The sequence below is a fragment of the Etheostoma spectabile genome, chromosome 14 (genome assembly GCF_008692095.1).
Source record: "Etheostoma spectabile isolate EspeVRDwgs_2016 chromosome 14, UIUC_Espe_1.0, whole genome shotgun sequence".
Taxonomy (NCBI): domain Eukaryota; kingdom Metazoa; phylum Chordata; class Actinopteri; order Perciformes; family Percidae; genus Etheostoma; species Etheostoma spectabile.
Genome location: NC_045746.1, coordinates 5,060,178 through 5,073,825, shown reverse-complemented (window position 1 = coordinate 5,073,825; position 13,648 = coordinate 5,060,178). Strand labels below are relative to the sequence as shown.

Here is a 13,648-nt window from a genome sequence, read left to right as displayed (position 1 = left end):
TGTGTGTGTGTGTGTGTGTGTGTGTGTGTGTGTGTGTGTGTGTGTGTGTTTACAGATCGACGGCGTGGCAAGGTGAAAACAGGCTCTCCGTTGAGCTCAGCTCGTCTGCGGAGCAGTACAGTGCTTTACCACATCTCTGGTCACCTACACAGCAGAGAGAAGAGCAAGAGCAAGATTAAACTCAACAAGGTACCATCAGGCAATTCGAACAACAGGGCAGGATGTAACATGATAAAGGATATTTCAAAAGAGGGTGTAGGTAGACTGTAATATAGGAAGTGAGAAGATCAATGCTGTTATTGAAGCACAGTGGACACAATCCATGGGCAGGGAGCTGAGGAGAAATATTGTGTCTTGGTGGAGAGGGGGTGCAATGACGTGAGTTATTTGTAGCATCAATTTAAGTCCATCTAATGTAATCAGAAACCAAAGACCTTCATGACTAGAGGCAAAACATCAGGATACTGTACAAAAATATAAACAACTGTAATTATTTCAAGACATACATTAATGGGGCTAGCAAGCTAGTTTTACTGTCATGTCTCTGGATCTTACTAAACTTAAGTGTAATCCAACCTTGTGTTTAGACAGCCAGAAGCTTAAACGGACCACAGTACAGAGTGTGGATTGGTAGCTGGAGAGATGCCAGATCACCTCCTGGGCGCTGCCTTGCTCTTGAGCAAGGCACTGTACCCTCCCCCCCCCATCCGCTCAGGGCGCTAGTCCAGCACTGGCAGCCCACTCACTCTGAGATCGCTCCATTTGTGCATGAACAGGTCAAACTGCAATACAACACTTCAACCCAATGTGTAGTGATTTCTAACAAAACAGAGTGTAAATTGTAATTTCCCCACTGGGGATCAATAAACAATATAAATTATTATTAATAATATTATCATTATTAAACCTGCGTAAATTTTTGAGGCCACTTGGGGGCAGCACAAGCTTTAAACACAACATATTATATTGAAATTGATATGCAAAACCCTATTTACACTACAAACAGACAGAAATCAACTTTAGCATTCATTTACAGTCAACCTTACAAATGTGAAAAGTCAAATATTCACTCTCCTTAAGTTCCTGAGGGATATACCTCTCTGTGTCTCATTGAAGACACCCCGATCAGAGCAGTGGCATCTTTTTGTTGTTTTTGCTAAGCAACCATTGAGTTACCCATCCTCAGCCAACCATTATTTATCTGTGAAGTTAAATTTCTTCCTGCTCAAAGTTGTTGTTGTTTTTTAACTCACGCCAAAGCAGTGAGCAAAACGCTTCACTCTCAATTTAAAAAATGATTGAAAAAGTCACCCCAGGCTACTAAAGCGCGATCTGTCTGACGGGCTATGCTCCACAACATGTTAGCTGGTTGCTAAATTTGCCAGCCTTTTGGTGCTAGGCAGGTTGTATGCTGAACTTCTTCACCGAAAACCGCTGCTTGCTGCAAGTAGAAACAAGGAGAAGTAAGAATCTGCCAGAAAAGTAAAGTTTCAACCCAATTATGATTATTTTTGTCCATTTGCTTAAATAGTTAGCACGCCAGGTTGACAATTCCCAGTACATATTTACATTTTTAAATATATTTTTTTGCAAACAGGCCTCATCTTGGTTAAGCCTTGACTACACGCAGGCTGGATGAAACAGGTTACTGCTACTTAATCACTTTTGTTTTCTTATCCTGTCCAGAATGTGTTTGGGGATCTGCCTGCTCTGCCAGAGTACAAGGTAGCAGATGCCAAGAAGTCAAAATTCATCTTACTTCACTACAGCACATTCAAAGCTGGTTGGGATTGGCTGATTCTACTTGCCACGTTCTATGTTGCTGTGACGGTGCCCTACAACGTGTGCTTCATCGGTGATGACGACGACCTGACCCGCACCACAACAGTCAGTGACATCGCAGTCGAGATACTGTTCATCATAGGTTAGTTTCAGCCTTGCAGAACTGAGAATTACACTTTTTATAAACTATTCAATCCAATTTATGTGCAAGTATTACATATTTACAATAACAAAACCCCCAACTCTATTTGTTTCTTTCCAACCAGACATTGTTTTTAATTTTCGCACAACTTATGTCAGCAAATCGGGTCAGGTGATCTTTGACGCTCGGCAGATCTGCATCCATTACCTGACAACATGGTTCATCATTGACCTGGTGGCCGCGTTGCCCTTTGACCTGCTCTATGCCTTCAAAGTCAGCGTGGTAAGAAGCCATTAGCTTGTTGCTTAACCCCCAGGGTTTAATATAAAACATAATCAATGAGCTACTATTCATTCACATTGTAAATGTATTAGTTCTTTGATTTAAAATACAACAACAAAAGTGGTATCCAAGCATTTTATATAAAATACTATTCTCTGAAAAGATTTAACACAAACAGAGTAAAAAGAAACAAAAAAGCAAGTTATTGAACAGGACTTTGAATACTGTAAAAACACAAATCTCATGATGGATGAATTGCCCAGTAACAGAGAACAAGTTTCTAATCCTGTCGACATAGGGATGCATCATAAAGTCTAACACCGCCTGCACATTTGACGTCATAAGATTGCATGGATTGTTTTCAGCGCTTCTTTGATTCTTCGCATTGATTCCATATACTGTACAAGACCTAACAAAACAATGAAACCTGTATCATTAAAACCTTTTTTCCTGTTCTGGTTGAGTATGTACCATGGCCCCCTTAAGAATACTTGAATGGAGGAAGAAACAGAGATCTGGAGCAATTAGGAAGACGTTCTTGTCTGCCAATGGACGCACTGCACAATAAGGTGGTTTTTATTAGTTACTTATGAAAGTTTTTGCTTTCTGGCCTCTCATTTAGAGAAAAATTAGTTGTTTCCACTCACCCAACCACTGTAATGTGAGTCAAAAAGTCCAAAGTACTGTATTGGATTTTATATAATTGCTAGTTTCAAAGATTGTTTATTTGGATCCCCATTAGCTGCTGTATTACTATTTTTTGGGATGCAGAGACAAATCCACACTTAAAAAACAACTCACAATTACAACTGCAATTCAACACACACAACAGTTTAACTATTTAACAAATAACGTATTAACGTACTAAACTGAATTTGGACATGACATCCCTATGATATATATAAGACAAACAATATTACATACATTAGACACAACACAAAAATACACACACACAAGTTTGGAAAAAATAAGTACGACAATAACCAGTTCCATCATGATTACAATGGAAGAACAAAGTCTATTTTCTGAAGTTGCTTTTTTTAAACATTTAAAACAAGACATGATGTTCCCATGAATCATCAGTCAATGGCGTGATGTCCATTCATACATCGCTCAATATATCGCACAGTACATTGGATGTAATTTGTTCTATTTCTGGGCAATATAAACTTCCCTCCTACCACGGAGCTAGTCAAAAAATGATACCTATCTCTACAAAGTGTTTGGGGAATCCTCATAGAACAATAGAAATTAAATTAGTCATAAAAACAATAAATGATGAACTATTCTTTAGGAAGATGTGTTCAATGTAATGGAAGAAAGATTAGTGGTAAGATTGAGAGAAAGGAGAAAGAGCAGGAGGAGTAGCCCCCCTGTGTGTGAGTGGAGGGGGGGGCACAGTGACAGGCCGCTTCAGGCAAAGGTGCCTGTGTGGTTCCAGACTCTATTAATGGAAATACCACGCACTCCAAGCAGTAGCTTGGGATTTGGGTGAGATTTGGGTGATGCCGCCGGGCAGGGGGAGTGGCCAGTAATTGCTGAGCGTTCTGCATGGTGTCCCCTAAGGACGGAGCATTCAGACTGATGTCCCCTTTGAGGAAAGACATCTTTCAAAAAAATAAGCCGAGGGGCCACAACACTCTTTCTGCGTTTTTTGGGCATGATTTACAGTCTGTCACTTGATCCCATACACCCTTTCCACTCTTTTCTTTTCAGTTTTCTTGTTTGTCCAATACATAGATATTCTTTATTTCCTTCCTAGTTTCCTATTTCCCATGATCATCCCTCTTTCCTTGTTAATCTGGTGTCTTCCTTTGTTGTGTGAGTGTCCCACAACAAATTAATTTGATTAAAATGCATTTCTTTGAGAAAAAACTAAATTGTGTTGATGTTTTTTGTTGTTTGTTGAGGTAGTTTAAGGGTGCTGGAGTAGTTTTTTAAAGAACAACAAAAAAATACATTTTTGCTTTTGCTATCTTGTCATTGCACTTCTTATTTAGTTCTGAAACTTAAATTGTGCTACACCCAACTCGTTGACCATCTAACTTTCATATTTTGAAGACAGTAATATCAAAATCATCTATACAAAGTGCTCAGGAGTAAGATGATGATGAAAGCACTAGTCTCCTGTGGCGATAATGCCTTTACCCCACGACCAAACACAGCAATGTGTTATCAATACAGCTGCAGTTATTGTTAAAGCTCCTATAAATGCTTCTGGGCCTGGAGGCCTAGTTGGTATTAGAAAACAGTGTGTTATGAATGCTTACAAGCTTGGTGCTGCTGCATCAATGAAAATAAATCAAATTGATAAGTCACATTGTTGTGATTGTACTGTAGCACTAAAGGCAAAGCTACAGGGGGAGAAATAATGAGCATTTCTGTAAAGTTATAGTCTTGTGCACAAATACAAACCACCTTAAAAAGCAGAGGAAAAGAAAGTCAATCAAGTAGTTACATGTAAATTTCACACCTGATGAGCAGAGGAAATGCAAATGCTAGTGGCAGGGGTTAAATGGAAGTGGTAGAGGGAAAAGTTGAAGGAGAAAGTAGCAGGAGCTGTGAATGCTTTGTTTGGTACATCGCTTTGCTTACTGCTAATGCTGCTGGAGGAGAATGGGTTGTGGCGCAGCCTGCTCTCGCCATAGGTGGGATGCCGGGTGGTGATAGATGGTGGAGAGAAATTGGAGCTTCTCCCCAGGGCACGGCAGGAGGCTTCATTACCCACTCGTGCTGCACCAGTTTTCCATTATTACAGCAAGAGTGTGCACAAACCACTATAAAACATACAGGAGACACAGACAAGAGCAGCTCTGATAAGGACTGTCCACACTTCTTCTTCTCTTTGTTAAAACGTATCCACACACACACACACAAACACAAACACACACACACACACACACACACACAGACACACACTCTTTTTCTATCGCCTCCTTTGTCATCAGTCCTTTGTTGCCTATGCACACACACACACACATGCAACATGCAGTACGTCCTTGTGAAAAGATTACAAATAGCTTCCATGTCCTACATCCTTGTAAATGATAGTGTGTGTGTGTGTGTGTGTGTGTGTGTGTGTGTGTGTGTGTGTGTGTGTGTGTGTGTGTGTGTCCAACGGGGATACACAACGGTGAGCCCCAAAGGATAGACTGTTGGTAGAGAATGCCTGAGCAGCAGGTGCACATTAGATGACAAACACATCTACGTGTCTGTTTGTGTGAAAGGGAACTTTGAGGAAAAATTGTGCCATGGTAAATGTGGCAAAAGTAGTTTAATTTGTTAGAGTGAAAGAACGAGTGAGAAAAAACAGCAACTTGGAGGAAGCTGGATACTAGAGACATACTGTATGGCAATGGTGAGGATTAGAGATTAAAAAAACTAAACAAATACTCATGTGAGCAAGCGCCTGGTCGCTCTAATTGGTCATTTTATAAAAAAGGGCTCCTTCATCAGGAAATCTTCATATAGCTCATATTGTTGACGTGATTACATGCATTTTTCAAGCTCTAATTATAGAATTGAAGAGAATTTAAGCAGCCTCTAATGTTGGAGAGGACATGAAGCATGGCTAAGAGCTTTTATCACTTCAGGCAGTGTTATTAGCGTGTGAGTGTTTGTGTGGTATTAAGCTGGTTGATCACTCTTCCCATGAGATTTACTGTCTGTAAAAAGGGGAGACAGTTGCAGCCTGTTCCTCACTTTCATAGTTACCGTTTCACTCCTTTTATATCTGTGTGTCTCTCTGACTTTGCCCTTAGCAGAAAACCAGAAAAAACTCAAGAAATGAAAAAGAGGTTAAGTAGCTGTGGTACTTGATCACTGCTTAGCAAGGAAACCAACACATGTTGTCCTCAGGAGCTATAGTTGTGGAGAGGGAGGTGATAACGATACATTGTTGATATTTATAGTGAAGACAATGCTATACGTTTTGGACGTACAAGGTGACAATTCCAATTAGATGGTTTATCTGTTTTGTTTGGATGGATTGAATGGTTTAGCAAGGATTGATTTGATGGATTGAATGGTTTAACAAGTGATAACTTTAATGATCAACATCCTGAGAATACATTCACCTTGGGTCCTTGTTCTGAACCTGCAGGTGTCCGTGGTCCACCTGTTAAAAACAGTACGTCTGCTCCGTTTGCTGCGGCTGCTCCAGAAGATGGACCGCTACTCTCAGCACAGCACGGTGGTCCTGACGCTGCTCATGTCCATGTTCGCCCTGCTGGCCCACTGGATGGCCTGCATCTGGTACATTATCGGCAAGATGGAGATGGAGGCCAATTCCTACAACTGGGATATTGGTGAGTAAAAAAAAATTAAAAATTATGCCCATAAATCCAAAAACACCTCCCAGCTCTGTTGTTGATGTTTAAAAAAGTAATGGACAATTGTAATGAGACCTACTTAATTATTGCTTCCAGTTCACTGGGTGTAATTTTAGGCACCATACCATAACCAAGAAGTGTGTCTTAAGGCAACGTTGGAGCTTAGAGTAGCGTTGCTGGGGTTTGGAATGTGATATGAAATCTATGTGTGCAATTTCACAGGCCTTTGGAGCATTCTTTATGTTATGTATTTGTTAGTATGACAATCAATCTGCTGATTCACCACAAAACATTCTTTTTTTTTTTTAAATCTTTTTGTACAATCCAGATTTATCTGAGTGATAATATGAGAAGGTAAACAATCCTAAGGTCTGTTCATGAAAGTTTAAATCAAACTGAGTTATTGATGGTCATGTAATTGTTTGAGGTCTTTTTTATTATTATTTGTGTGCAATAGTGATGCCAGATGAAGTGTTTTCATTTTATCTCAATTTTTCTACCTGAGGGAGCCATTACCCAGGTCTGTCAAGCTATGTATTTGATCAATATAAAAGGAAAAACTGGGATTTTATTAGCAAAGATTTCTGCTTTATCTCACTTATAATGTTATTTGTGCAACTCAAATTACATGTCAATACTCTGGTGCATTTCAATTTTATAGCTCATTTTCAAATTAACAGTAGTTCTGAAAAGCTATCAATGCGTAAAACCTGCAAGGGTTTTGTTTTTCAGGCAGGTAAGATCTGATATTCACCCGTAGACCATGTTTCTCATAATGGACCTCATCCCTGTAGGTTTTCAAGTTATTAAGGCAGATGTTTATGTGCAACAAAGATTAAAAACCATACAGCATAATGAAGCAGTTTACACAATAGTTGCGCTGCAGTATGACATGACAGTCCTCATTGAGCTATTGATAAGAGGCCACATAGGTGTAAGTTTGAAACACATCATATTGAATTTCAAGGTCCTTGTTATGGTCTCATCATGTTGGGCGGGTGTTTTCAGTCCAGAGACAGTACTGCATGCCATTTGTCTGGGTTCCTAAATATTTCAGTAAACGGCTAATTTAAGTTCATGACTTCCTCATTGATTTTATTGATTCCTATGTCTGTTATAAAATACGTATTGAAACGGAAATTATTACAGCAACAATAACATCAGCTGTGTGTGTGCTTGCATGCAGGTGCGTGTGTGTTGTTAAAACTGATTTAGCGAATGGCACAATTCCTCTCGTAATTCCCCCTCAGCCTCCAGGTCCCCCACATAATGAGGCCCCATTGGGTTGATCTTTGGTCATTATCGATGGGCTTGCACTGCTTGCAATTACAACCCTCCGGTGTCTTCATAACTGGTTCCGGGTCAACATTGACTGGGTCATGAGAACAATGCAGATTTCTCTTCACCAATTACTGCATTTCAGTGTCATGAAATAACAGGTCAGTGTATGAGGAAGGATTAATGAGTTGTATCCTAATTATGTGTTCTGATGCTGAACTGAGCGTTGAAGTCAGGCAGCTATGAGGGGCTTCCATCCAATTACCATTCATCAGTGTCTGCAGGAGACTCTCCTGGGATCAGCTGACTGTATGCACACTGTACTGACCAAGGATCAGTTTAGGTTCCCAGGCATTTGATATGCTTCTGTTAAATCCAAGGAGGAAAGCACTGCTTACAGTACCACAGTTTCCATAACAATGCTGTCAGCTTTGTCTGCATCTATACTATGCTTCACTGCACCAAGCTTTGGGATGACTACTGCAGCTCATTCTTAAAAAATCTAATTGCATGGCGCACTTGTTGTGATAGCATCATGAATGCAAGAAGACTGGAAAATGTGTGAAAATATAGGTTTTGTAATGAGGCTGTAAAACTATTCTCCCAAGGTTGCCTCTTAATGAGATGCTTTTGTGACAGATAGAGTGGACCAATGTCACTAGCCCGGAAAACACAATAAGATTGCATTACAGTTACCAGCTCTAACCATCCATTTCTCCTTCCATCCATCAATATCCCCTTGTTACACCATCTTAAAAACAGGATGGCTGCATGAGCTGGGGAAGCGTCTGGAGTCGCCGTACTATGCCATAGGAGGTGCGAACGGGACCGTCAGCGGCCCCGCCATTCGCAGCGTCTACATCGCCTCACTCTACTTCACCCTCAGCAGTCTGACCAGCGTGGGCTTCGGCAACGTGTCGGCCAACACTGACATCGAGAAGATATTCTCTATTTGCGTCATGCTTATAGGAGGTACGCAAAATGCACACATCAGAAATCACGTGTATGTTAAGTATTCAAAAAATAAAAATTATATTTCCATCCACTGCTAATCCATGATTTCTTGGTGTAAGCATTCCATAATATTAACACAATCACATTTCAATCAGACATATTCAGTTTTATTATCTTCCAATATAAAGTATAATATTTATTAAACATACCTTTATAAGATGGTCTGATCCAGTTTAAGGTGGATCGTTACACTATAGGTTTGGTTTTGGGGGATGAAGAGGGGGATGGCGGGGTTCTCCCTGTGGACACTCCCCACTTTAGTTCGGCTAAATGTCTCTGGCTGCCTGAGGGCAGAACTGTGTGTACACAAACACACACACACACATACACACACACAGTTGATGCAAAAACTATTACAAAGCACCTTCATATTTATAGCAGAGCATAGGTCAAATGTAATGAGATTGTGGAAGGAATTGAATAACTGTACGCCTAGAAGAGGAAGTTTTTGATTTTTAATTTGATGTGTTTGCTGCTTTCCTGTCCAGATGTGTGCGACATACCTGTGGCACAGCTGAAAACTGAATTAGATTAACAGAATACATTATCTGTCTGTCATACCAATCAAATCAGCTCATCTCAGTCCTGACACTGACATTCCTGTTGGGGAGGAGCAGAGCTGCAAGACATGAATGCAAACATATTATTTAGCTGGTTGACTAGTTTGACTGTTAATTTGGTTGCGTAAATTGACAACTTCCAAAAAGGAATCATGTTTAATTTTACATACATGGCAGAAATAATTAATTTAATTTTCCAAATAGGGTTTTAGAATATTAATTTCCATCAGTCCCAGGCAGTCATGCAGCCTACAAGCATCATAGTAAAAAAAAAATCTGCATTTAAGTGAGTACAAACTTGGCTTATTCCTGTCCAAATCTATTGGCAGTGTGGCTACAAGCATACTAGTATGAGTCTGTGTGGTTTTGGAGAGGTCTGTTTGAGTGTGAAGATATGGCTTCTCCTAGTTGTGTCTCTCACTGCAACCCTTTACTTGGCTTAAGTAGTTTTTTGGATACCTGACAGTCCATTATCTATTTATATTTCATTCATGCTTATGCTCCATCATCGCTATCTCTCCCTTATCCCTTGCACTCCTCTCTTTCTACACCTGCAGCACTGATGCACGCATTGGTCTTTGGTAATGTGACAGCCATTATCCAGAGGATGTACTCACGCTGGTCCCAGTACCACACCAGAACCAAAGACCTCAAGGACTTCATACGTGTCCATCACTTGCCGCAGAGCCTCAAGCAGCGAATGCTGGAGTATTTTCAGACGACCTGGTCGGTCAACAACGGCATCGACTGTAATGAGGTACGAACAGCACAGACTATACTCTGAAGCTGGTATAAGTCCCCATCCTCCTTTTTCAGTTAAGTCGCGTTTTTAACAGCATATCGGAATCAATAGTTCATTTGAAACACCACATACTTCTCAATCCTCATAATCCCTATTCAAACCCATCATAAGAGTGTAAGAGCATGTTGTTTTCCTCAGCACTGACTGACAAGGATGGGACAGAAGACATGAACAGAAAATTGTCTTACATTTTATGGATGACAGGATTTTTTGTAACCTGGGGGTTTAAACCCTTGCAGAGCTTTTTCTATGTTGCTTGTAGTTGAAGTCACACTGCAAAGTGCAATCAATGTACAGAAATCTGAGATGTGGGGAATCCAGGTGACATGATTGCAGGACCATGTCAACATACATGAACGTGGGACAACAGGAAGTCACACTCAGTCCAACACAACATCAACAACATAATGGCACAATGACACAGAGAAGAGACAAACAGAAAAGGATGGTGACACCTTTTCTTGACATGTCCAGGGAAAATGGAGGCAAATAGTTAGTAGTTTAATAGCAGCACGTCCCTCCGGGCTGTGAATGCCTGTGAGAGGGCTGTCGGAGCCCAGACCAGCCCTTACATGGAGTGATGATGATGAATCCCAGACAGTTGAATTATAGATGGGCCTGTTGATTAAAGTCAGCCTAGCTCTGATGACTCATTGATCGACTCACTGTGATGGTGACCTCCTTATCTTAGTCCCGACAAGGAGACAGAGAGATGATATGCAATGTTTTGACTGTATTTGACTCTTCTTTTTTTCTTTTCTTTTTTACTGTGATAGGGGCTTTTCCAGATCATATTTGAGTGTTTATTTTATGCAGTTGTCTTGCAACTTTGTACGGTATATTGTTTTGATTTATACAGTTGCATATTAGTGATGAATATTAGCAATTCATAGAGTTTTTAGACCTTTACTTCTTCCAACTATATATATATTATTGTGAAGAAAAAAAATTCCTAGATGTTGTGTTGATACTTTGGTCAGGTCATCATCAAAAAAGCTAATTAGTACATTCCTGGTTTTGTTTATGTTGATATTAGTTAATTCATGTTCATTTATTAATACCATTGCTTTGTTTAGCTTTTCATATAGCTAGACGTCTAAACTTTGGGACGTGGCTGTTTAAATAACGGTCATGCTGATTCCCAACAGACAGCTTTGTCAAGGCAGTTTGGGCTTTAGATACATTTTACACAGTGGCCATCGTTAACGACAAACCGTGTTCCGCTTTGAACGTGCACACATGTATTATTTTTATCACAAACACGGTCGGTCAGCGAAGGAGCAGTGGAAGCGGTAGCGGCTAATGCCGGTAACATACTCGTATGACAGAGTGCATGGAACAAAGCTTTGTGACTAGCATCTAGCTAATGACTAGCAAGCACTTTCTTACCGCTGCTGCCGTACAGTGAGTAACATACGCTGCAGCTAAGCTGTAAATTAAGCTGTATCTACATTTTTTAGCCACGTTACCACGGAGATCACACACTGCACTCTTGCTTTTCGGCAAAGACCCGCTCTACATTGCATCTGATTGGCTAGAACTCGTTTCATTGGTAGGTGGAAGTTCAATGATTAGTTAAACCTAGCGCATTAAAAACAAATCCCATGTGGACTTTTTTATTTATTCACCAGGACCGATAACTTTAAGCTCTGCGTTGGTTAGATTTGCGTTTCTCTCATATGATTGGTAGGTGAAATCAAGTGACTCAAAAATATAAAGTTTCAAAGTTCCCATAATGTATTGATTTTTCCTCACGGCCGCACGCCGGAGATCTGGCACAGTGCCAGAATACTTTAAGCCCTGGACATGTTTCTTTTGAGGGTCCAGCATTGAGTTCATATCAACGTTCTGGGCTATAAAGACTTGTTCCTAGTTGTACCATATATTGGCTGATATACTTACCATAGTACAAAAAAACAAATGTTAGTTTTGTTTATTTGCTGAATGTAAATTTAATTATATATAAGAAATAATAATGTCCTTGTAGAGGGATGTTTCTGACATTTGAAGGTTTTCCTTATCTGAATCAAGGCTCTATGGACATAGGGTGTATCTTTTATCTATTTTGTGCAGATTGTAACGCTCAGAGGCAAACAATTGATATGTTGATTGATAATAATTGACTGGCCTATTTAAATAAACTTTAGTACACTTGACGTACATGTTTCCTGTGGTATAATAGCTTAGGAATCAAATCAAAGTCAACCAATACTAGAAACGCGAACACTGAGTTGCAGCATGGCTGTGCTTTCACAGCTTTTGTGCCCAACTCACTCTTGACTGATTCCTCATTTTCTCACTCTCGCTCCTTCCCATCATCTTCACAGCTGCTGAAGGACTTCCCGGACGAGCTGAGATCCGACATCACCATGCACCTTAACAAGGAAATCCTGGAGCTGGCGCTGTTTGCCTCGGCCAGTCGCGGCTGTCTACGCTCCCTGTCACTGCACATTAAGACCTCCTTCTGCGCTCCTGGAGAGTACCTCCTTCGACAGGGCGACGCACTCCAGGCCATCTTCTTTGTCTGCTCCGGGTCCATGGAGGTGCTGAAAGATGGCATGGTGCTGGCCATTCTGGGTATGATAAAGGATGGGGGGACTTATCTTTAGCTGTACATGCAAAATCGTGGCGCTAGAGAGATGTTGGGTGACATAACAGAGTTAATATTTAGTTAAGTTTGAGCTGACAGACAGATGTTTAAACAGACACAAACATTCAGCCACTACAAAATACATTATATATACAGTGTATTTACCACTATACCATATAGACCATCCCATGATTGTCCAATTCCATACAGGTTAAGCCACTCCAGTCTAGTGATGTCCAGCCGAGTATGGTCATGTCTTTTCTACGGCATTGCAATTCAGTCCTGTCCAGTTTAATCTTGTGTTGTCCAGTCCATTCCAGCCCATTTCATCAATCCAATTCACCGGAGTAAGGTAATTTCAGTTCCATCTAGTCAAGGCCAGTTCAGTTCAGTGTTGTCCAGTCCATGGGAGGAAAAGTTGAAATCAGTCTTTATACGGTACCCAAGGCCACACGTAGATGCATTTTCATTCCTAGTGTTAAACAAATGTTTGATTTGCCAGAGCAGCAGGAAATTACAATATCATATCTCCACTTTGTTTTCTGTGCATTCTACAGCAGAAACAGAGCAATATAAAACTTTCTATTTTAGCATCAGGGATGCTAAAATAGAAACTGGCTTCTCATCAATGGAGGAACGAGGTTCTAAAACATTTGCTAAAGCTGCAATTCAGCTCAAACTAAGAAAAGATTTTTTGTGTCTTTATTCATTAAATTATAATAATATTTTTTGTAGAAAGTGCTGACAATACGGTAGAGTGATTATGTAAAGCTCTAATGAAAGGAAAAATAGATGAAGTTAAATAAAAAGATGCATAAAATGCAAGGACTGCTTATTAAAGTATATATATATATATACACACACACA

The 13,648-nt window shown here is 40.2% G+C and overlaps 1 protein-coding gene across 1 annotated transcript in view; it reads left to right on the top strand.

The window, feature by feature from the left end:
- kcnh8 (potassium voltage-gated channel, subfamily H (eag-related), member 8) overlaps positions 1 to 13,648 on the top strand; it is a 50,042-nt gene that overhangs the window by 20,632 nt on the left and 15,762 nt on the right. Inside the window, exons 4-10 of the mRNA XM_032535965.1 lie at positions 56 to 189; positions 1,687 to 1,924; positions 2,049 to 2,206; positions 6,309 to 6,513; positions 8,578 to 8,787; positions 9,947 to 10,146; positions 12,519 to 12,768. Coding sequence (XP_032391856.1) covers positions 56 to 189; positions 1,687 to 1,924; positions 2,049 to 2,206; positions 6,309 to 6,513; positions 8,578 to 8,787; positions 9,947 to 10,146; positions 12,519 to 12,768 — 1,395 coding nt within the window. The remainder of the gene's footprint in view (positions 1 to 55; positions 190 to 1,686; positions 1,925 to 2,048; positions 2,207 to 6,308; positions 6,514 to 8,577; positions 8,788 to 9,946; positions 10,147 to 12,518; positions 12,769 to 13,648) is intronic.